The sequence below is a fragment of the Chelmon rostratus genome, chromosome 4 (assembly GCF_017976325.1).
Source record: "Chelmon rostratus isolate fCheRos1 chromosome 4, fCheRos1.pri, whole genome shotgun sequence".
Lineage (NCBI taxonomy): Eukaryota > Metazoa > Chordata > Actinopteri > Chaetodontiformes > Chaetodontidae > Chelmon > Chelmon rostratus.
The window spans coordinates 17,345,245-17,370,594 of record NC_055661.1 but is presented as its reverse complement, the minus strand read 5'-3'; the positions used below and the strand labels follow the sequence as shown (position 1 = coordinate 17,370,594).

The 25,350-nt window shown below is 41.4% G+C and overlaps 2 protein-coding genes across 3 annotated transcripts; one reads left to right on the top strand and one right to left on the bottom strand.

Moving 5' to 3' along the window:
• Positions 1-15: 15 nt before the first annotated feature.
• On the bottom strand, positions 16-12,267 carry nexn (nexilin (F actin binding protein)). 2 transcript variants are annotated; one of them, XM_041935573.1, is made up of 14 exons: positions 12,151-12,267; positions 9,634-10,051; positions 9,326-9,523; positions 7,636-7,720; positions 7,379-7,527; positions 4,905-5,105; positions 4,604-4,777; positions 4,314-4,502; positions 3,269-3,460; positions 2,268-2,462; positions 1,843-2,064; positions 1,537-1,725; positions 1,058-1,421; positions 16-923 (listed from the first exon to the last, which is right to left on the bottom strand). In XM_041935573.1, exons 2-14 carry the CDS (start codon positions 10,000-10,002, stop codon positions 910-912), a joined length of 2,541 nt encoding a protein of 846 aa, XP_041791507.1. In that variant the 5' UTR covers positions 10,003-10,051; positions 12,151-12,267; the 3' UTR covers positions 16-909. The 2 variants fall into 2 exon arrangements, with proteins under 2 accessions (XP_041791507.1, XP_041791506.1); XM_041935572.1 differs by lacking the exon at positions 16-923 and having other exon boundaries at positions 1,038-1,421.
• A 4,755-nt stretch (positions 12,268-17,022) lies between these two features.
• Positions 17,023-25,313, top strand: tab3 (TGF-beta activated kinase 1 (MAP3K7) binding protein 3). Its single transcript, XM_041935388.1, has 7 exons — positions 17,023-17,187; positions 17,916-18,087; positions 18,354-19,614; positions 21,529-21,689; positions 22,168-22,261; positions 23,894-23,977; positions 24,432-25,313. Exons 2-7 carry the CDS (start codon positions 17,986-17,988, stop codon positions 24,575-24,577), a joined length of 1,848 nt encoding a protein of 615 aa, XP_041791322.1. The 5' UTR covers positions 17,023-17,187; positions 17,916-17,985; the 3' UTR covers positions 24,578-25,313.
• Positions 25,314-25,350: the final 37 nt, after the last annotated feature.

The window sequence follows — 25,350 nt, the reverse complement described above, 5'->3', positions numbered from 1 at the left end:
GACAAATATGCAGGTTAGACTATGTTTTTTTTTCTCATTATCAAACCATAAAGCAGTTACCTACTGTCCACCACAACTGAATTATGACAACTGTATCAAGAGTATTACAATTAACCCAAAAAGAAAAATGAATTTTGGTACATGAAAAATCAACATATTCAACTTTTTTAGATGCTGCAATTTAAAAACACTTAATGTGGACCTAGGAGTTTCATTGAACATCTGGATGCACGCTTGATTTCAAATTGTTTTGTTCCTGCAATACATCATATCTTTGTCAATGAACCCTTTACTGTGGATTTCCAATTAAGTGATGACTAACATGTTGCCATTCGATATAATACCAGCCAAGTATCACAATACCATTAACTAATATGGTGAAAAGAACAGAAAACTACATGCTGATTGATATTGATGAAGTCAATGAGCAGTAGTACAATACCCAAGCGAGCATTAAAGATGTTTTAGTGTAATGTTCCTGGATCTTGTTAATTAAAATTAGCACACAAAGACATCTTATTTTTTACATTTCAATGCCTCTAGCATAGTGCTTGCATGTATGGACCATAAAGTTTGATATTTACAACACAGTACTATGATACTTCAAATTTGCTGGTATCACATATATCATAAAGGGCCTTGCAGCGAAGATATTTTTGAACAGGAAGCAAACAAGAATCTTGTCTGCTTTTGGCACAGGTATCATGCTACTCTAACAGGGAGTGCAGCTTTACAACGGAGCAGTACGTAAACAACATCTTGCGTTTTTTTGTGTTGTGTATCCCTCTCTTAGGAATGCCAAGCATACTGCTCTTTTCTTCCCTCTGCTGTTTGACCATAACACGAGGGACAAAGTTTTACAAAAGGAGTGAGAGACAACAGGGAAAGTTTCCAGATCGTGGACGGGCATCAGTAGTCATAAGCTGCAAGAAAGAAACAGAAGAGCAGTTATCCACATCTGCCACTCAGCTTGAGTTCACCAGGAAGAGGAGCATGCGATCCACATCATAGAGAGGAAGTATCGTGCAGGCATGCATTCACACCAAGGTGGTCTTACTTTCTATTGTGAGTATGCAGGTACTTGCTGCTGTGCCTCTGCTGTTCACAGCCTTGCACATGTACTCTCCCTCATCCTCTGGGAAGGTCTCTGGCAGGTAGAGGCAGTACGTCTCTCCTCTCTCTATATACTGATAGTCCTCACAGTCCTGGAGCATCTCTCCCTCAAACCACCAGGTCACTTCTGGCTTGGGCTCCCCGGTGATCTTAACGGTGAACCGCACTGGCTCCGAGTCCACCACTGATTGATTTTTAAGGGGCTTTTTAAACCACGGAGCACCCGACCTGGCATGATCTTCCTCATCTTCATAGGCTGCAGAGCCGTTGATGATGCTACCCTCGTCCTCCACGTCATCCTCCTTCTTCTGCAAACAGACATTTAAAAAAATAAATCACAAACTATTGCCAGGTCAAAGCAACCTTAAACAGTCTTGCGCTGTGCTCTAATGCACAAGGAATGATCTTGCATATATGGTTTACTTTTTGGAGAGCAGCATCAATCTCTTGCTGCTCAAACTGCATCCTCTGCAGCTTCTGCTCCTCTATCCTCCTCCTCTCCTCGTCTTCTCTGGCTTTGGCCATTTGTTGAAATCGGGCTCGCATGTCCACCTTCTGCTTGAATGGTGACTCCTCTGCCCTCACTGGAGTTGTTTCTCTTTCCTCCTCCTCCTGAAAAACACAGCAATTTTAACATGTGAGACAGATAATAAAAAAATTGAAGCGTAGGGCAACATGATCATGTTAACTACTTGTTTTTCACATCCCTGTATGCTGTGTCACTCTTACCTCCTGGAACCTTTCAGCTTCTCTCTCTTTAATTTCATCATCAATGGCCTTCCTCCGTGCTCTCTCCATCTCAATCTTTTTCTGAATTTCCTCCTCAGTCAGCTGCTTGATCTGTTCAAATTTGGACTTGAGGTTCTTGGCCTGGATGGAGCCAGTTCTCTTCAGCTTGGTCAGTTCTTCATACTCTTTGCTTACAACATCTGAGCTTTCATTCACATCGTCCTGTGAGACATAAGCCAATTGATTTTGCTTAGTTGTGAGAGGTTACATTTGTCATTGGCACTAGATTCTGTATGCCATGTATGACCTTACAGGAATTCAATACATGTATTTGGAAACAAGTGCTGTGTTCTCAGGCATAGTTGGCTGAGTAAGCTGTACTCTATGTGGTGGACATGGTCTGCATAAATCTGTTCCAGACTGACCTCTCCCATCTCTTGTCTGAGTTGTTCAAATTCCTGCTTCTCCTGCTCCATTTTCTTTTTGCGCTCCTCTGCCTTGCGTCTCCTTTCAGCCTCCTCCTTCTCTTTGAGTAGCTCCTCAAAGTTGATCTCCAGCTTTCTCGGGTGCAGTGCTTCCTGAGATTCACTCTTCACCATACCTCCTTCTTCATCTAGTACCTATACACACAAAGTACACACAACGGTTTGGTAGTAAAGTAATTGACTGCATCATGTTTTATGTCCATGTTGTATTTCAGTCATTATTGGCTTCAGTTTTAAATAGATATAACAGTTAGTCCAACTACTTACCCAACATTAAATGTCATAAAACCAGCAAAAATTAAGCATGAGCCATTCTTATTGTTGCACATTTAAAGGCAACATGCAGCCAAAAAAACAAACAAACAAACAAACAAACATCATCATCTGTAGACCTTTGTGTTGGTTAACAAAATATACATTTGCAAATGAAAATATCTTACTGTTTCATCTCCATATCCAGACCTTTCCTGGTCCAGGCTAGGGCTCTTTAAGAAATAATATGGACAAGGGAACAGCAATGCAGGTGTTCCATATGAGCCCATCAGAATGATTACACAGCAACAAAAATGATTAATATTCACCCAATTTGAATCTGATTATAGATAACATTTACGCAGAGTGGAAAGTTAAAATACATGTTAGTGTGATGTAGACTATTGCTTTGGTCATTCGATATTATGATATTTATCATTTAAGAAATGCTGTTATAAACTCGTCCATCATGATAAAATAGAAATAAAATGTATATATGTGTTGTTTTTATGTGCGCTTGGGCAATTTATCAGTTTGTCATAATGCAGGTTTCTCTGTTTTTTTTTAAATGGAAAGCTGAGCAGCTTGGCAGAAGGAAATTAAGCAAAGGCCTGAGCGATAGTAACAACCATTTTCAGCACAATACATGCAGAGTGCAATTCATTGGTTACTGAGCCATTTAGACTTACCATGCTCTTGCGGGCCTCAGCAAAGAGCCTTTTCTCCTCTTCCAGTCTCTTCTTGGCCTCCTCCTCTGCCTTCCTCTGCTCCTCCTCTCTTCTCTGGCGCTCCAGCTCCTCAAAACTGACGCATATCTTCCCGGGTTTGCTGCCCTCCAGGTTCAGTAAGGCCATCAGCACCTCGTCATCTTCATCTACAAGCTGAGTAAGAAAACACGGCAAGGTCAGCTTTGATAGTGCAATGTAAGAAGTGTCCAACGGCCTAGTCATCTGTCACCAGTTTCATGCAACCTTTCAAAATAAGGCTATTTGTGGGACAATGTTCACACTAAAGACTGCTGGTTTAGCTGAAAACTACCTTAAAGGAAGAGTTTGACATTTGGGGTAATTAGCATATTTGCTGTCTGACAGAGAATGAGAAGGGAAGATATAAATATAAAGTTATGGCCCGCAGATGGCAAGCTTAGCTTAGCACAAATACTAAACACTTTCAAACAGCTATCCTGCTGACACAGTCCAATTACCAGTACCTCTAACTAATCAACATGAGATATAATGTTTGTTTAGTCTGTACAAAACTGAAGTGTAAAAACAATAATCTGGCATTTTACAAGAGGTTTTGAACCAAATTATTATTATTATTATTATTATTTGGCTCTTCCTGCAGATTGCAGGAAGTTACAGCTCCCAGCCAAGAAATAGTCTGAGACTGTCAATAAAACATCAAATTGTAATTTTTACACTTTGTTTTTTGTATGAATTAAACAAAATTGGATGTAACTTGTTAATTACTGAGGTTTAAAGGTGCTATCAGGTGGATTTTAATAACAAAGCTAGCTGTTTCTCCCCTATTTTTATTGCTTATGCTAACCGGTTGCTATAGCCAGCTAACCGGCTAGCGATAGCCTTATACTTAACATAAAGATAAGAGTGGTATCAATCTTCTTGTGAAACCAGAAACTCTAACTATTTCCTCCATGGACATAGAGGAGCAAGATAGTAATAATTTTTACTTCATTTTATTTATTGGGAGCATATCGTATAGCACACTGACCATGCTCTTCCTGGCTTCAGCAAAAGCTCTTCTCTCTTCCACCATTCGTCTCTTGGCCTCGTCCTCTGCTTTCTTGCGCTCTTCTTCCACCCTTTGCCTTTCCAGCTCTTCAAAGCTCAGCCTCAGTTTTCCAGGCCGGAACTCCTCCTTGTCTTCCTGAGCTGGCTCCGCGTCCTCCTCATCTTCTGCCTGATGCAAAAGTATTACAAGCGCAGGGGAAAAAAGGGATAGTAAAGTATCTCACATGTGTTAAGATGTGATAGCTATTTTTAAAATGAAGTTTTGTCTACCTTTTCCAGCTTGGCCTCCTCAAAAGCTTTCTTCTCCTCCAGCAGGCGACGTTTGGCTTCGTCCTCGGCCTGCTTCTTTCTCTGCTCCTGCCTTTCCTTCTCCAGCTCCTCGAACGCCAGCTTCAGCTTTCCAGGGGTCACCTGCACCTTCTCTGAAGGCTTCTCTTCTTCATCCTACAGCCAAATGAGTGTGGGAATGCAGTAGATTCTGTTTAGCTGTTATGCACGGTTATTAATGTGGCTGAAAAACAAGATCTTATTTGAGCTGAATGTTAATGTTGTTATTTCTTCATATTCCTACCTGCTGAACAATCGAGCGTCGCTTGGCATCCCTGAAGGAGCGCCGGTTTTCATCGTATCGTCTCTTCTTCTCTTCCTCTGCCTTCTTCAGCAGTTCCTCCTCTCGATTCTTCTCCATGTCTTCAAAGTTCATCTTAATTCTGCCGGGAGGTCGCGAAGACTTTGCTGGAACCACTCGGACCAGGATTGTATCATCTCCTTCCTAAGAGGTGTTTGATAATGTGAGATTATGCAAGGTATTATAGCAAGGTGTTACAACTCCTACCACAGAGTAAAGATTCATTAAATTAAATGCACAATGAAAATTAAAGTCATGTGAAAGAGGTTGACAGTGGGGGAACATAACCAGGTAGTACTGTACAATTTTGGAGTTCTTGTGCTTCACTTGAGTATTTTATTGTGTGCTACTTTGACCTTCTACTCATAATAAACATATGGCAAGCTTATAAAATACAGCGTATGGTTAAATATTAAACCAGTGGTTCCCAGTCTTTAAGGCTGGTGATCCTGTCACATTTTAGAGTAGTTAGCACCACCAAAGAGAGATTTCCCCTCTAAACTGCACAGATGGTTTCATTTAGATAACTGCTCACCGTAAAAATATGCAAAAGAAAAAAAAAACAAACAAAGAGTCTGGAAAAGAATGTGCAAAAGGAGTATTTTTACTTTGCTGAGTACATCCTGCTGATAATATTTGTGTGCACTTTTACTTAAGTAGGACTTTGAATGCATGATTTTCAGTATACTTGTAATGGCATTTCTTTTATTTTGTTGTATGGATACTTTTAATGGATCTGAATACTTTTTCAGCCACTCATCTTGGGCTCTGGTATTATCACACATACTGTAAAGGGGAAAACAAATTCAGCTCAGTCCCAGTGCATGCTCACATTCAGCGACTGGGAATGAGAGCATGCGTGTGGATCAGGGGCAGCTCCACTGGCCTAATGTCGCCATTTGCAGTAGGTCAGAGTATAGTCGTCAGTCTAAGATAGCAGAGTCTAATTCTGTCACAGTAAGGAGGTCTAGAGCTAATTTAGCTGTTGGGAGGTGTGGGAAACAGTTGCCAGTCATATGCTGTCTACACCTGGCAGCACTGTGTGTCTGTTCCAGTTGTTTCTAGATCATCAAGTCTTCCTTGCATTTACACAGGGGCATTTTAATTGTGAGACATTGCTCCATTTCTGATAAAGATCTAAAGCACTATTTTTTATATATGGGCAAGAAAGAAAAAAGTAGGGCAAGCTAAAACATGGTGGTACAGCTGCTGTACAGGTATAAAGTAAATACACATGAATGTAATTGTAGATTGTTTTGTCATTAAGTCTGTAGGACTGGTGTAACCAACAGTGTTCACATGACGTTCATGATTTTATCTGCATAATTACCAGTCCTAAACAGCCACTTTTCATTATCATTATGTGTTTTTTTCATAGTTAGCTTTTTAATGATGTTTTATTAAAATGTAGGGTTTCTTTTAAGGAAAATCCTCTGAAAATCAATAATTAAAATAATCAATCATTCTAATTTCAAGAGAACCGACTAAACTAAATCACTGTCTCATAACTTTATATCCATTTTCCCCATAATTGTTCATTCTTTACAGGAAACGTCCAAGGAAGTGAACAGAGGATTACAGACCCATAACCTAAGCGCCTCAGTTTTATTCCCCACTGCTGCGTCAGAGCCCTCTCCAGCCTACCAGGAAAACAATTCTGGTGGAGAAACACAGCGTCTAAATGTTTTTCCACAAAGTTGATAAAAACCTTGAAATTCCACCCAAAAAATGCAAAGGACACGACCTCAGTTTCCTCAGCGGTGTTGCGGCCCTGCTCGTTACTGGTGATGATGAAGGCAGAGTTGTAAAGACATATTCAAAATCAAAAGCTGAATAAAACCACCACTGGTAAAGATTTTTGTATAGCTGTTGAACATATACAGCATTGGTAGCGCCGTTATACGCCAGACTGTTCTTACTGTGCTGGAGCAGAATTAGGGCAAAGAAGTAGCAGGTAATTGCCTGTAATTGCCTGGCACAAGAATACTTACATAACCATTCCCAAGAACTGCACTGTCTGAAGGTACAATAGGCCTCAAAACTCCATTCAAGTCCTTCTGTCTGTACTGCAATGATTGGAAATATTCATTTTCTTCATTACATCATTTTCTAAATTACCACAATTCTTACATGGCGAGATAAAATAACTGTGACCCATTTGCCATGAGTTCACATGATGGCCATGTCAACAATGCTACTGGCGGTTTCAGACCTATATCCAGCCTCTGCCAACTGTTTTGGATCTCAAATGCCACTTAAAATAACTCAGCCGAGTGGCAGCTGAGGATTACCTGAATCATTACAGTTACAAGTACATTCTCATCAGAAAGGCAGCGCTGAACCCATCCAGACATGCTGCCCCACTTCCCAGAGAGCGGTGAGACGCTGTATCGGGAATTCAGCCCAGGTGTACTCACCTCAGCTGCTTTCTGAGCCAGCTCCTTCTGTATTTTGGCTTTTTCCATTTTGTCCTGGGCTTCCCTCTTCTTCCTCTCCCCTTCCATCCTCTTCCTTTCTTCCTCTTGTCTTTGTTTTTCCATTTCTGCAAACTTCCCCTTCACGCTACCTGAGGATTTCACAGAGCACAACACAAGCCTGTCAGCCTCCTCTTCCTCCCAGATCCCCCACCGGATAGCTATCTTTCACACCCTTTGCATCCCTCTGCCTGTCTTACCTGTGATTTTGGGGACGTAGGATTTTTCTACCTTTCCTGGCTTCACCTCTTCCTCCTCATCACTGGAAGCGAGTAGTTCTTTTATCTGTGGCGGGTCAGATGGAGAGCGGTGGTGAGGTTACGGTTTAGCTGGGATCATCTCCTTTGCCACTCAGGAGCCATGCTGGTCCCAGCAAGAACAAGAACCTAATCCCTGCTAATAGCCTGGTCATGTGACATGCAGGTGGACCTCTGATTGGGTCGTGGTGTTCTTGGCCACACAGGAGATGAGCCAAGTTGTCCAAGCCTGGCCAGCGATGGCACGGCTGTAGGCAGGGAGATTGTTCTGTCTCACTGAGTATCACTGATAATCCACTCACATAACACCGTATCACTGCATTTATTTCACCACAGTTGATCTCAAAGAAAAGCTGTCTTAACCTTGAACTCTTGATCTCTGTTATTCCTCTTTAAAGTTCACAGATGTAGCTTCTCAGCCACTAAAGTATTTCCTCCACACTGTACATTCCGTGTTTCCTCTGATGGAAACTTAAAATCCAAGACACCGTGTTTTCATGGCTTACCAATATATAAAACTTTTAAAACATCACTGATCAATCTGTCTATTGTTTTACTATTAGTTGATTTGAGAGCCCAGAGTGACATCTTCACCTGTCTTATTTTGTCTTAACTGACCCAAAGAGACTTTTTTACACTGTTATGAAACAGGAAAAAGCAGCAAATCAATACATTTGAGAAATTGTAACCGGATATCTTTTGGTGTATTTTTCTGAAAAATTGCTTTATAGATTATTCCGTTGTCAGATATTTGAGGAGTAAAAGAGCTCATTTAGCATTGCACTCCTATAACACTGTTAGACGACTAGAAAGACAGAAAAAGAATTAAATTTCTTTTTTTTCGCAACACATGCTTCCATGCTTGCCAAAACCTTGCAACCACATTACCCACAATGCAATGTGCCCGCCAGCAGGAAGATTCTCTTCCGCCCGGTTGAAGCTAACGTGCCTTCGAGCCACCAGCCTCATGCAGAGATGAGGAGCAGGCTATAGAGGTCTGGTAAAGCTCACTTCTCTCTAATTTCACACCAACTGATTCCTTTCATTTCATTTTCAAAACTTGTAGTTTTCAGCCTGAGCCAGCTCTGACTCAAGTGACATCACTCGAGGCTTTTCAAAAGGCTTTTCTTTCATTTAAAACTTTTTTTCTCATATGCACTGGTACTCCCCAAGACTTGTAATCAGACTCGGTGGTGTTCCCCTTTAATTTTTCTGAGTATTTGATTCATTAATGAATTGTTTCGGCACTAATTTACATAAAATAGTCTGCATTTCTGCCTAGTATATATCTGGTTTGTGTAAAATTTGGGATGTGGATTACAATATGAAATAAAGTTCAGTGAGTTAAACAATGCTCAGCTGCATGACATGCATTCAGATTTGTGTAAGATGGGATTCAGTCCTTTAGTGCTCCTTGTAAAATTGCAGTCTCTAAAAAAAATTAGCATTTTTTAAAAGTCAAGTAGAAACCAAAGTTGAATATTACATGAAATGATCGTTATTAATCGGTTAATTTTGTAGAGCACGGTACGGTGTGAAGAAGATAGTGAATTCTCACTCAAACTGGCGGCCTTGTCTTGCCTCATGCCATGCAGGTCACAGTTGGAGGTTAGTGGGGTTATCTGTCTTTGACCTGCTGCTTCCTGCGATTCCACTCTCTCTCCTTGATGAATTGCTCCTTCCTCTTGTGCTGCTCTTCTTTGTTCCTCTGCCTGCTGCGCTCCTCCCTGGCCTTCTGCATCGCCTCAAACTTGCCCGTCACGTCCCCCTTGTCTTTGTTCAGCTTCGGAACGTAGCTCCTGGCCACCGGCTTTCTGGATCGGAGGAGTTTCTGTGATTTAACAGCGAGAGGGGAGATAAAATCATTTGTGCAGCGGGGGTGAGAGATTTCTGTGAAGGGCTACATCCACCATCAGTCATGGTCTTAAATTCCTCACTCACCTCTTTCTTTAGTGTCAGATCAGAAACATTCTGGTCTTCATTTGTGTCAGGTTTTGCATCCTGCTCCGTCTCTGCGTCCTGTGCTACACCATTAATAGCTTCAGATCCTTCATGTTTCTTATGTTTGCTTTTTTTGTGATCCACACCGTTCACGTGTGTCTTGTCAGTCTCTGTACTTGCATCATCCTTGGCGTGGCAAGGCTTCTCGTCCTCAGTGTGCGACATCCCCTCACTTTTCTCCGTGGCTGCGTTGTCCTCATTAACTTCATCTTCCTTGTTTTCTGCATCGCTCATGTTGTGTTCGTCTTTGTTTGTGACATCGTCCATGTCGTGGGCGACTACAGCCGCAACCTGCGCCACCTCAGTCATGTTTGTACCACAATGACAAGTTGACAAACAGGCTCTGTTGAAATGTTACCTGCAAAGCGAAGGAGGAATGGGTTGAAGTGCTGGCTGTCTCATTGCATTATAGACAAGTGGTCTGCTGTTTTAAACGTCCCAAAAGTATGCAACAGAAATTTCACCATGTGACATGTATAGTCACACTGTCATTGAATTATCACATACATTTCTTTTTAAATACATTATCTACACCCTTTGCAAAATGATATGAATCTTTTCGTTCATTGGCACTGCAAAGCAGCAATTATTGGCTGTCTCCTGATTTATTTTTCAGTGCACCCTTTAAAAAAAAATCAAGATGGCTGACCAAATTCACTTCTTTTAGCAAACTTCTAACCAGTTTGTTGTTTAAATTGGTCATTGCAAATTGCAAATCAGTGAAAATCTTTCAATGATTTATGCTTTTATTGTTCAGTTAATTTGTATGATTGTGCTTACTATAATTTATGTAAATAACTATAATTTTTAATATTTTATTTTCCATTTGAATATCAAGCTCTGAAGCAACCACTTTACAGCCATTTGAAATGCTAGATCCCAATTAATTTATCATTCTGTGATATGACTTTTTTCAAGTCTGGGGCTGGGATTTATATGTGCGACAGGCAATACAAAGTGAGGGCCACAGAAAGCTGCTCCACTACCCACTATGTTGAGAAAGAGCACGCTGGAAGTTTGCTAACCTCTATTTATAGCCCACTTGTGCGTCCAGGACATGTGATCATGGCTATTTCGAATGCGTGATAGGTAGTTGAACAGAGCTCAAGTCGGCACCCACATGTCGCCTCACAAACCCTTGACAAAATGGCCAGACTAAGAGCGAGACAACTGGATGAATGAGAGCTGTTTGGGCTATTAGTCATCCAACACTGAAAGTGCTGCTGTTTATCTGTGTCCTCAAATTCATTTTATATTGAGGTATGAAGATCACGTGATGCTGCCAATCAGGAGCTTGATGGCGCAAATATGTACCACAGTGTAGCTTATGTTTTGGACAAAAATCATCCCATATCTCAGTGATTTTTAAACTTATAATCAATGTAATCAGTCAACACCTTGAAGTTTGACCACTGTAGGGTTCAACGTTCAACCACTGAGACTCAAACATCTTCTAGCCAGCGTTACAACACAATCTAGAATAAAAATGACATTTCACTTGTGGTGGAAATGAATCAATTGCATGTTCCAATTTAAGCACAGTCGCAAAGAATCTACAGTTTGTATAATATTTCAAAATAACAATACAAATCCTTATTTAAAAGTAGGCCAGTGCATCTGATATTGAAAACAATTTGGATTTAGGTTTCTTATTGATTATGACCATTGTGGTTCCCCTCATCTCTCAGTCTAGGTCCTTGTAACAGGGAGGTGAATGTCAGGACGTTGAACTGACAACTGCTTGAGATCCTCACCTGCCATTTTCACACTGCAGCCTGGGAGAGTGTTTCTTCTGTTGTGCACTGACGAAAACAGTTTTCTGACCAGGAATATACGACAGCATAATCTTTCATAGGATGTTATTTGTGTTTTGAAGGATATTAACTGTACATTTGGCCTTATGTTGAAAAAGTTAGCTACTATGTGCAAAAACAAAACATCTCTCATGAATCTACTAAATTAAAATTTGACTGAATCAGGTGGAGGTCTTTATGACAATGTCTCATCTAGGAAATCAACGCTGTAAAGAATTCCAGTAACAGGAAAAATGTTAGGTTGGGTTTTGATGTCCTATTTCTGTCCTCAGCTGGCACAAGACACCATGACAGTGTGTGTCAGAAAGAAATGCGAGTTTGGCACATAAACAGAGAGATGAAGAAGTTAATTTCTCTTTCTAACTGCTGCCTGTCAGACTTATGGTGCTTCTGTTCCTGTATGTCTCCTCAATTGTGGACAGGAATTAAAATGACTACCTCTAACTGCAATGAAATGAAAGTCTTGATTTACACTTTAAGATACCTGATCTACCTGTCTGCCTAAATTAAGATGTATGATATGTTAAAGTTAACTTTTAATTAAACTCACCAAGTCTTGAGCTTGCTACATAATGTTGACCAGACTATTTCATAGTTTTACAGACCTTCTTTTTTCGAAATCATCCAAAACACAGGAGTTTACCTCTTTAGCGCGCTGTCGTCCTGCTGTTTTGATTTAAGAAAAAAATCCTCTGGGCAGATATAAACCAGATGAAGTGAGACGCAGGCCAAGAGGGACAATCCGAAATGCGACCAGTCCGTGAACCAACTCGACTGGCTGCTGGTCGCCGTTTCCATAAAAGTACCGTTACTTTCTACCGGATACTGCATTCCGCACGCGCCTGCCGCAGGTTCAGCTGTCGCCTCGCGCGCGCGCACACACACGCGCGTCCGCACAGTCTCATCCTGATCATTTGCAGTCGCAGCTGCATAAATACTGTTAATTGTCTTTAACTATTTTGTACGGACTAACGGGGCCACCACCCTGCTTGAATGTACAGATTCACTCTATTTATTTCAAATTCAGGTTATTGATTAGTGATGTTAAAATTATATTTTTGTGTTCTGTGATATCACAATAATATCTCCACAATAGCCCTAATGCAAAAATAGTGTATCTGTAGCTGTAACTATCAGTGAGTTTACAGTGACCTATTCATGCATAACCTCTCATTTAGGGTAGTAGTTTTGTACAGAAACAAGGGTCCTTAAAATAAACTACTTTTTGTGCAGTTTATACCCTTGCCTGCCTGCCATATTTTTATCATACATTTCCTGGTTTTTATTATTGTGTCAGCTATAATAGCATAATCCATGGTCCATTACGCTACACATGCATTTTTACCAGGAGTGGACTACCAAGATAAGAACAGTTGAATTGTCTTGTACAAAAGGAACTGGACATTCCTCTGTTCAGGTCTGTTTGGGAGGCATACAACCTAAATGCAGACAGACATTATCATTATCTGCTTGTTGGCCTGTTAGGGCCCAGATTCCAAACTTATCAGTTCAGAGGGACACCAGCTTGCCCTTTGTTTTTCCCACCTAACCTAGATATTGCTGTCATTTTGATATGCAATGACGGTTGGAACTCATATCATCATGCCAAGAGTGTTTTTCACCTGTAGTCCAATCCTAAGTGCCACACATTTTAGGAAATATATAAACTGTAGAGTTAAGATACACTGCCTGATGGCTGAGTCTTCCTTTATACTTAGATGAGAAAGTGGTTCTCTCACTGTGGGTGGATGTAAATAGAAACCATGCAGCAGACACATTTTGTCTGCCTTAATGGCTCCATGCACAGCTGCTGACTCACTGGCCTAGCAGGCCACAGGCAGAAAATCCAAGTAAAGTCCCCATTCAAGTATTTAAGGAATGTAATAGAATTTTTTTTGAGAGGTGGCACACAAAAGCCTTTATTGATCTTGCTGTCAGATATTTTTAAGCACAGTCTAGATAATCCTTGTTTGGCACACCATATTACAGGATTGACTTGAAAAATCTCATGTGAATTCATTGTTTTACAGGTTAAAAGAACATGTCAGGATAAATTGAGATTGCATAATTTCAGCAGTCACTGTGCCCAGATGGAGGTGTGGAGGCTTTGGGAAACCCCCAACAAGAGGGCCAAAGCTCCGGCTAATACTGTACTTAGAAGTGAAATCTGAGAGGCAGGGCACCTTTGGAAAAGAAAGAAATGGGGAAAAAAGAGGGGGATTCTTTTGATGAAAGAAAATAAAGACTACTAAAGGTCCTTGTTTGCAAAAACTAAAACCGACTGTTGCACACAATTGAAGAAACACAGTCAATAAATATAAGACTTGTTGTAATATAATATGTACTGTACACTGCCAGCCAGTCTACTTCAAGTTCAGTGTACTTTTTTGCAGCTAGCAGGACTTTTGGAAATTAAAGCTATATTTGCACATTACCTGATTATTAACATTATTAAATTAAGTGTCACAAAAGAGGACGACCTCTCTGCAGACTTACAGACTTGTCAGTGTTTTGGCTCTTTTCACTCCATCATTGATTCACTTCCTGCTCAGATTAAGGCATAAATTGGGTGGGGGTCTGTTATGTGAACTCTCAGGCCATCGGGGCTCCATCTGCCTCTGTTCTAAGTCCTGCAGGGTATCAGGGACAACAAGGGGACTTCTTTAAATAGCACCACAGTTGTGGCAACTAATCAACACTGTAAGGACAGCTAACCTGAGTCAGACTGGGCCTTAGCTACAGCTGCTGCGACTCAGCCACGACACCCCTATGAATATGTTTGTGGTGGTACAGCCCACACCCCCGGCTGAAGTCCCAATAGACTGGCTCAGCAGGTCAAAACTGTATCATGTGTTGGTGGATGGACACACCAGTGCCAGCTGTCCACACCTCTACAGACACAGCTTCAGTTCACAACAAATATCAGGCCACCATCTGCTTATTCTGTGAACAGTGACCCCCCCATCTACTTTCATGCACCAATCACACTGCACAAATTGTCCACAAATCATCCAAGATTTCAGGCTTCCTCCCTCCCTTCAGTTGAACCACTGTGTCTCAAACATTACAAACTGTCAGGTGAAATCATCTCGGATGCATCTCAGTCTGCTCACCTTGCTGATGAGTTGCTACAGCTTCCTGCCCGACAACGACAATATATACCCAAGGCACTCAGTCATGGCTGTATGTAGTCAGCTCGCTGTGAGAGTCAGTGTGTCATGCCTTGCTGTCTGATGTTGTTGAGTTAAGCTTACTACTCAATATACTCAAAATACTAATTTTGTGCAGAAAATGTTTTGCAAGAGCTTTTCAGGACTCTCTGTTGGGTTCTTGCTGAGGGCTCGCATATGCTAACCAGACTGTGACCAGACCCCACAGGAAATGAACTCTAACACCATGTGATGCCCCTCTCTTTTGCCCCAGCAGCTGCCTAGTTGCAGGTCTTCTGCTTTAGAAGAGTCAGAATAGTCTACCATTCGTTTTGAATAAACATCTGAGGTTTGGTTTTTAGCTGTTTCTCTCTTGACCTACACAAGAAGTGAATGCATAATTTCCCAGGTGTGACTGCTGAGTGCTTAGCTGTTTTATGGAGAAAAAGCAAGTCTGCAGGTGCCTTCTGTCGACAGAGCAAGCCACTCTCTTGCCAAGCTGCTGCTGCATAGTAGAGTAAAAGTCATTCAAATAAATTCTAGAGAGAAAATTACAAAAATGGATCTATATGACTTTAAACATTTGGCTACAGTACACTGCAAGATTGTGACTGAAAGTAATTTGGTCCACAATAACGTCCGAAACGGTCAAGACTTAAAACTTCCTGTGTCCTTCCTCTGTGCAGTATTCAAAACCTAATGTCAGTCCTGTCAGCATTGGCATAAGCAAGACATAACTCTGCATTACTGGCTTGTTGACAACCCTACCATGGAGAGACGGCTGAACAGACCACAGCTCCTTAACAGCACCAACTGCTGAGCAAAAACTGGTCACATGCTCTGGCCTCACATATTTCCCTTTACTGTTTTTGCTGGAGAAATCATGAGAGAGGATGCATGTGTTTTGCCTCCTCAACTGTAAACCAATTAACGCATAATGTAGATTTTCCTTTAAAGGAACCTGTCCAAGTTTCTTCCTGTTATTGTCACTCAAGTGAGCTTGTGCAGAATTCATGGATCTCTCACTGCCCCCTAGTGAACACACACAAATGCCCGTGGCACGAATCCTCACTTTGCTCTTACAATTTCTATTATATTATTTAATTATAGGTGCTGTTGATCCCTTTGCTAACAATCAAAATATCTAAATCATTAGATTTTCTTTTATACTGAACTGCTGTGTTTTTAAATTCAAAGTTAAAAGTAGACTGAGCAACTGAAAGAGGAACTTGATAAGAAGATGAAGAGAAGAAGAACAACATGGCTACTTCTTTCACAATACAAAGCCTGTTTTTTTCTTTTGTTTTTACACACATTTACTTTGTGATCGTCAGTTCACATCAGCATGCCAGAAGCAATTATCAAGTCATGCAAAATGAATTTAGATCAGATGACTGATGACTATTCTGTTGCTTATGCAGGCTGTAGACTCACACGAGCATGTGAAATATGGTCTGCCTTTCTTTAGAATAAGCAAAATGAGCACTCATCCATACTTCTTTTTTTAACTTAAAATGTCAGGGTAAGGGTTAAAAAAACATTCAGAGCTGATTTCAATCACAGAATCCTGTCAATTTTAAAGGGAGTAGCAAATAGCGTTTTGGATCAGTGCATTTTCTTTTAAATTCATTGTTAAATTCATCATCATCTGTTATCAGAGTATTCCTATGATTTTATTTTGATTTATTTTTCTGACGTTATTGAAATTGGCTTCATCTGTGTTATGAGCACATAAAATCAAATCAAACAATTTTATAACTTGTTGATTTTGATTTTCTGCCCTTTGTGAAACACTTTGTAACTTGGGTTTTGAGTGTGCTCTATGAATAAAGATTAGAATTATTATCTTAATGCTGAAAGTATGTATAACAGTTTTTCATTTGATGAAAAATGAAATGAAAATGAAATTTGATGATGATGTTTAATGTAAATGTTGGTGTCCTAATTACAACATTAATCAAGGAATCAAGGTAATTTAATTGTTATTTTACTACAGAGTTGCACACTGAAATGTAAGTTATAGCAGATAAGATAAATTATCAAAAATAAATAAAATGTAAACATATAAAATCATTCTAATTTGTAATTGAAATTACAATATTTGGTATTGGTATTTATTGGTAGGGAGCTAGTACAGGCTGAAAATATCTAAGAGCTTCAATTTGTTGAGTCACTCTATAGTTATACCGACAAACCTAGTTTGTGAGGGAAGTAGTAGAAATAAGTAAAAACTGAATGGAGTTCTGCCACAGATCAACAAAGTGGCACGGAATTCCAGGCATGCGCACTATTGACAGCGTCGAGCAGCCGATTTGAACAACTTCCTGGTCCGGGAAAATCTGACATTATCGCGATAGACAGCCTGTTCGTATGCAATTCAGCGGCAGGGCCCTGACGCTGGAATGTGAAACTACAAGTTATTTAGCCAAAACAAAAATTTGACAAACCTCGGCGTACCATTTCAGAAATATCACAGCTCTCCTCGGGACTCAGCTATGGTCCGAGACATGAGGGAGACTCTTTAACATATGGTAAGTTTTATAAAGCCGTCAGTGGATAACGCTTGCTGATTTTAGCATGGCTAGCTAGCTAATCCATCAACACCCAGGCTTGTGACAGCTGACCAACCAATAGGACCAAGCTAAGTTTAGCATTAGCAAAGTTAGCTGGCAGGCAGTTGACGAATTGAGTTAATCTCATTTGAACCGTGAACTTGTTTAGGAGGTTGTGCTGCTGGTTTCGTAACTGGTAACATCGGACAATCTCATAAGATTGGTAGTGCTGTGCCCTGTCGTAGCCACACAGTTACACCGGTGTGGTTGTTTGTTTGAGTGATGCACGGAGGCTAGCTGATGTTGTTAACTAGCCTGCTTGCTAGCAATGGTATGTCGTCGTTGCATGGTGCAACTGTATGGCTAAACAAACAACAACAGACTGACAGGCACCTTGCTAGCACTTGGGCGCTAATGTTAATGAATACCAGTTACGCTGGCGCGTTGTCTTTGTGTTGGTGTGTTTTTCCTTTCGCCTGTTTCACCTCTCTTGAGGGATAATTTTTACTCTGTTTGGAAACCTAGGTTGACATGCCTCACAAGGACTGTTTGTTTTGATTATTTGACATGTTCGCTGTAATTACTGCTGACACATTGGGTGTGGGACAGACATTTGGCAGGCCAGCAGCGCTAATAGGATTATTGCGATCGTTCCCATGACATTTGAGGTTTGTCCTCAGTTTTGTCTGTCATCTTTGTATCTTCAGGGGATGAGACGAGATAGGTTATTCAAGCGTTTGCAGCTTTGGGATCGTTGAATCTCTGTGTTGGCTGAGGATGGCGCAGGGAGGCGCTCAGCTCGACTACCACAAACTGCAGGACCTCAAGCAGCGTTTCCCAGAGATCCCAGAGGGGGTAGTGTCACAGTGCCTTCTGCAGGTATACAGGCACACACACACACACACACACACACACACACACACACACACACACACACACACACACACACTTACCTATGCATATGATCAAGACAGCTGTTTGTATGTTATTAAGTTTGGTTGAAAGTTGTATCTTGCTTTGTTTGTACTACTTGATTACCAACCTCTAGTGGTATCCCTCATGATGTATAATGGACAGTAACAGCAAGATGAGCACTTACACACTCCACACTGCATGTCTGAGACTGTTCTCTGTTGCTCTCTCAGAACAATAATAACCTGGATCTCTGCTGCCACCTGCTGGCTAAGGAGAGTAATAGATACCTTTATGGCGAGTTCCATCACAGTCCAGAGGAGGGGCGACTCAGCCGAAACCACATGCTGCACATTAGCCTGGGCTATCCGGGCTCTGAGGCAAGCAAAGCAAATGGAGGAGCAGCAGGAGTAGGGCGCTCCCTAGTGCACAGCACCAGTGACAGTCATATCGAACCCCAGCGGCCCAGCTACCCCGAGCCCCTGTCAGCCCCTGCCACCATGGCCCCCTCCCCGGGTTACAATCCTTTCTTTATGAACGATCAAAGCCGGTCGGCTAGCACTCCCACACCTCCACCCTCAATCCAGGGCATGTCTCCTACATACTCCCCTGTCCCACGTTACACGATGAACCCTATAACAGTCACACTTTCACAAAGTATACCCAATGTCCCGCAAGCTCTGCAGATCCCTCCTGGGCACTACGCAAACAGCACTAACACCACCCTGTATATTCGACCCTCACCCTCCCAGAGCCCACAGCCAACACCCTGGTCCTCCTCAGGGGCACCTGTGTATCAGCATCAGCAGTCCCCTTACAGTACTCCCACATATGGCTCGCCTTACAGCTCCCCACAGCATCAGGTACAGCCTCCACAACCACAGCCCCAGCCGCAACCCCAGCACCAGCAATATGTCTTCCTCCCTATTAGCTCCCCAACCCTTCCCAGCATGCCCTACCATCACCAGCAACAACCCCAGCAACAGCCAGCAGTATATAGGCCCTACCACACAAAAAGCTCTCTCAAGAACCAGATAGAAATTACCCTGGAGGGTCCAAGACCTCGCAGCAACTCACCTGTGCATACTCCCCACCCCCAAGGAGCGCTTTACATGGCCACTAGCCCCTCGCCCAGCTCCCCTTCAAGGGGCATCACTATGACCGGACCTCCAGGGCCGGCCTCCTTCCACCCTGGCATGTACCTACAGCATCAGGGCCCTGCAAGGCCTCGGCCGGCCTCCTCTCCTCAACCGGGCCAGTCAGCGTACACCTTCAAAATCAAAGTGTCCCCAGGTGGCCAGGCCCAGAGGCCACCCAGCTCACCTCCTGTGGTTGAACCAGAGTCTCTTCTCAACATAGAAGACCAAGGGGCGCACAACGCTGCCCCTGCACCCATCCTGCCTATCTCTGCTTTACCAGGGAGCGTTGCTAATCAGTTTCAGCAAATGCCCCGACGTTCAAGCTCAGGCTCTGATGACTATGCCTACACACAAGGTAAGAGATTCTTGTTTTTTTGTATCTATTGCCCTGCATGTTTGTGACTTTGTGTGTAGTGTTTTTCTATTTAAGTTGACATAGGATGTGTGTTTGGGGCTGTGTTGTCTCGATTAAAGACTAAAGATAGTCTTTAGCCTGAGAATAGCTGGCTTGTTTTTGAAGACATTTAACCGCGTGCTGGTGTTCATGACACCACTGTTGAACAGAATTTATGATAATTTTGCGTATTGGTGGTTAAGACATGGACCATATAACCATAGCATTCCTAGTTTGATTCTAGCTGGGTGTATTTGTTAAATTTAATTTATTGAAGGGTTGTAGTGTAAACCAAAATCTTTTATATATTCGTACATATATTTTCAAATATTGAACCGTCATAGATTTGAAATAAGATCCAAATGATACTCAATACAATTTCTATACCATGGCGAAAAGACAAAAGTCTTGGCACATTTTTCTTCTTCTTTTTCTTCTTATTAACAGCCTGCACACAGTGCTAATACAGAAAAAACTGCACACATTTGTTAATTGTAATGTTTGAGAATCAGTTCATTTTCCTTCCTGTTGTTACATCTGTGCAGCATCAGGTTGAAAATCTGACTATGATTTGTTCTGGTTTGGTTTTGTTTTGTTTTCTTTTAGTAGATTTAGGACTTTCAATACAATCAAATGTATAATGAATGGAGATGAAGGCTGTACTGAATAGTTCAAAGCTTCATTCATAACATTAACATTCGATGCAGCTTTTGTTTTTGTTTTGTTTTTTTACATGTCTGTTCATTCTGTTTGATCCTGGTATTTCTGTGCAGTTCCAGATAAAGATTAGGAAACACTAATATTATCAGTAATATACTATTCGTACTCCAGAGAGTTGTAAAACAATAGATGTAATAATTTCCAAAATGCACAAATTGTTTTTATCTAATGAAGTATTCTACTTCAATCCATATTTGTTGCTGTTGAATTTCAAAAGCAACATTTTCACTGCTGTCAAAACACTGTCTCACATGCTCTCCCGCTTGCTTCACACAAAGGGAAGCATGCACCTATTTTAATGGGGCAGTCTTGCAGCTATCACCACTATAAATTATATTTATATCACCATAATAACAAAAAATCTATTTTGACGCTAATTCTATTCTACTCTCTCTAATTCTATAAAAAATCATATATCCACATTTGCCGGGCACTCAATTCTCTATCAAGACTTCATCACTCATACAAATGACAGATGATGTTGAAAGATGTTGAAGAAATTGCCAGTTTGGAAGCGTTTTATTTTAAGCCTTTATTGGATAGGCCCCCTGCCAACTTGTATTGATGTTGACAAAACAAGTTATATTCATTAAAGAAAGTTGATTCAATAAACCTCAGTAGATGCTTCAAATGTGAAAAAATGACTTTCAGTACTGCCCCAATGGAGATCATCGGTTTTAAACACGTGGTATCGAAAAGTATTAGTATCGATACTTTTGACAACCTTAATTAACAGTTACCATCACATGCCTACTTTGTTAAAACATTCCTAAAACTGTGACAGAGAAGTGTTGATTAAGTGACTGTTGACCATCATTTTGTCGTGTTTAGCTTCAATCTTGTTGGTATGTTTTGCTGTCATATTCGAGACTTTGTCCCCAGCCATATATATTCTATAGAGTGTATTTCTGCTTTGTGTCCCTTTCTTTGACTATTTTTGTTGACTTCCTTTTTAATTGGTGATGACCAGATTTCTTTGAAAGTCATAATAAAAGGTTTGTTGATTACTTTCTTTAGCCCTGTACGTTAATGTCAGTGCTGGGCTTCTATATTCACATGGAATAGTAAAAGAACACTAAGAGAAGGATTTGTAGTAAATTAATTTTTTAATATTTTGAATTTAACGCATTTTATGTCTGGTGTGTCTCCCTCCAGCTCTCTTGCTCCACCAGCGGGCCAGGATGGAGCGTCTATTGAAGGAGCTGCTGCTGGAGAAGCAGAAGCTAGAGCATCTGAAGGCCGATGTCAACAATATGGAATATGACGCCCTTCAGAGACGCTTTCGAAGAGTCAACTCCACCAGTCTTATACCCAGAGTAAGAACTGAACATATACTTATATTTATATTTTTATATACTTTGTTTGTTCTTCACAATTTTCTGTCACCACAAAGCTTTTTATACTTTTTCACATGCTCACAAAAGATCGTGCACAATCTTATCTTTGAAATTATTAATTATTTCACTATTTCAAGTTCAGGATTAATAATAATTTATCTTTACCCCACAGTCTGACCGCTCAGTAGGCTGTAGCAGCTACATTGTAACTGACAGTCTAGGTTTTAATCAGTGTTAAGAATTAGTCATGTGTGCTGTTTTAAAAGGCAAAGGAAATACAGTTGTTAAAAACAATCAAACTGAACTTAGGGGTCTAGCAGCAATGATATAAGACAAACTGCACTACTGTGTCATAGAAAGTGATTTCTTACTTGTGAGAAGTTTGAAAGAGATGGGGAATATTTGGTTGTCTATTTTTGTCTAATGTAACTGGGTTGTGTGTTTGCGTCGGCTGCAGCCTGAAGAGATGACCCGATTGCGGAGTCTAAACAGACAGCTTCAGATTGATATCGACTGTACCCTGAAGGAGACCGATCTACTGCAGTCTAGAGGTATACATATACACACACACACACAAATCTTTGAAGTGTGTCTCTGATTTATTTGAACGCATTGATCTTGAAAAAGCCAAGCCCAGAAGCAGACAGAGTTGGGTCCAAAGTGATGGATGAGGCTCCATCACTGTGCATACAGATACAGCGTTCCAAAACGACCAGCTGGTCCGTGACAGGACCAGGGCGGATGCAGAGTTGACCCTCATTGGGCCCATGCACAATGTTTGACTGGTTCATTATTCTTGTCGATTACATAATTTGTAACAGCCTCGCCTCGAAATGCCCCAATTCACAATGAGTGGATATTAGCTGCAACGCTTTGTATATTTACCAGTAGTTGTGTTTTGATGAAACAGTCTAATGTGCTTAAGTGTGTGACCAGTCTTGGGATGTGGTCTTCCTGGAAAATTCCTCGAGCATTGTTTTGCTTTGTTTTAGTCTTCCAAATTCTTTTTGGCAAACACTGGTCAAAATGTCATCTATGCAAGTTATTTTAAACGCTTTCTCTTCTATAAAGCTGTGCATGGTGAAGCACCTGTGCAGCAGTTGTTACATGTACAGTGTGTAAGAGGACGGCCTGTTATGTCAATGAACTTGTGGCAAAAAAGATGCTACAAATAACTGAACGTTCTGTTCAGCCACTAAGCTTAAGCATGCCCCCAGTATATGCATTGTATTTCTTTCAGTGTTAAACGTTAACCCATGCAAGTTCATTTCTTTACTGGCAAACAATGACATACATTTTCAACACTAGGGTGGCATATCAGTTACACAGGTGTATGCAACTGTTTATTACTGTTGCTGTCCCTCCTTTTTCTGGTTTTTCATTTTGGTGACTTAAGGAAAATTTGATATTTGTGACCTTTGTTTTGAATGGCCAAGATTCACAGTTGTTGTAGAGAATGGGCGAATTGATGGATGTTGTTATTAATTCTGGTCGTTGTGTCGCGAAAATTTGTATGAGTGATCTTTGCATGCCTCTGGGAGCTCAGCTTTCATACACTCACAAAGCCCCTTATTGAGCTCAAGAACTTTGCTTGCAGAAAATTCCTTCCAGTTGCAAAAATAAATCAGTAAAACAAGTTCAAACATCTGACTCTAAGCCTGTAGCTGTGCAGAAAAAGCAAGGCGCCATCTCCTGGCAAAATTCTGTAAATGAGTGAATTGCGCTTGAATTGGCTCATTTATTGAGGCATCAGTGATTGCACCAGCAGCTGTTCAGTCCATATTAAGTGCTATACTAACAAGTTGCAAGGGGTTGCGTAGGTTGGGGCATGTTGCTTCGGGTGCCAGTGAGATGATTAAATATAATCCAGTATGGTCAGTTTGAGTAATAGACCCATCAATTTTAAGGCTTTTTGGATGCCAAAACACTGCCCGCAATTTATAACAACTCTGGTCCAGCCAGATGATGTTTCATTATGTTGCTGCAAAAACATTTTTGCCTTTTGACCCTGCATTCTGTTTTTGCTGGAGTCCTGTTATTAACTGAGGAGGCTGTCAGTCTGAACGTGAGAGTCAGTCAAGACGCTCAAAGAGAGGTTGGAGACTGATTTGACTGATTGCACCTCTGCTTGGAGGGACACTTCTAAATTAACGTTTGTGTCTGGTTTCTGCTTTCCTCCACAGGGAAGTTTGATCCAAAAGCAATGAGCAACTTTTATGACAACATTCAGCCTGGTCCAGTAGTGCCACCCAAACCTGGGAGGAAAGGTGAGAATTGTCCAATGTAGTTTTCAGAACATAAAACTGACTCATGAGAAAGCAGAAAACTAGATGTACTACAGGGTAACATTGTGCGTCAATACTGTTGCTGTGATACAGATTTGAGTTTCAGTGCAGGACCATTCGGGTCATTTCTCACATTACACTATTTGTCTTATTTGGCTTCTGAGACTAAAAGCTTAACTGACTTTGGTCTGTGTTGATCTCCACAAATGTGTTGGCATGGAAACTAGATGAGAAACCTTGCTATGTAGTGAATGTCTATCAACATTTGTACTGAATGGCCGATACTTGAATGCATGCCTCACACATGTCTGTTGAGTGACAGCCGTGGTTAATTCCAGCCCTGAGGTGAAGACACTTAAATTGTTGTTGCGTTATGCACTTTATCATATGAATAAAGAGGCTTTTTTAATGTAGTGCTTCTCTCGGTTTTTGCTAGAAGGGGAGCAGGGCTCCAAGCCAGTGCCGGGGCCCCAGAGGGACGAGGACTTCGAAGGCGCCCATTGGAACTGTGAAAGCTGCACCTTCCTCAACCACCCTGCACTCAACCGCTGTGAACAGTGCGAGATGCCACGCTACACCTGAGCTTGGCGCTGTGCTGTGTTGCCCACGCCTGCCCCATCCCCTGCCATCCTTGGATAGTATAAGGCCCACCCCTCCAAAATCTGTCTAGAGGTCTTCCCCTGTCAATCAGTATATAAGTCCCTCTTACCTGCTGAGGAAGAGCCACTATCTCTCTCTGCCCACGTGTCCTGCTCCCATCTACTACTCCTGTGCACTTTGACCCTTGTTTCCCATTGGCAGATGATGATTCTTTTTTAGGACAGCTGGAGACTCTTCTCATGTCATGTCGGATGTATAAAAGAGGGAGTGACACACTGCGACTTTGGCAGTGGGTGGGTCGGGGCTTCAGAAAGGTCAAACCGACTGAGGATTGAGGAGGAGGAGCTACGGTTTATCTTGAGAACATTCCATGCAGAATGAGTGACTGCCCTGTTTACACAAACTGCACCCATTCCTGAACTCAAAATGGAGGCACTTCCACTTCAATCCAGGACCTGTAACTCCCTCTCTGACAGTGGAACAATGCAAGCAATGGTATATACGTTCTGACTAATGCGAAATGTAGACTGTACACTGTATCTGGCTCTGTATTAGAGCTCATTTCACTGAAAGAAGAACACTAAAGACACTTGCATATGAGTATATTCCTGGTACTTTTATGCATATTATGCCACCCTGTATTATGTGTTCAAATGATGTTGACTTCCTGTGCAAATGCCTCAACTTGCTGTACTTAATAAAGGAGCTGATTCTATGTGACTTGACCACGCACAGCTGGCACGTCTGCACAGTTT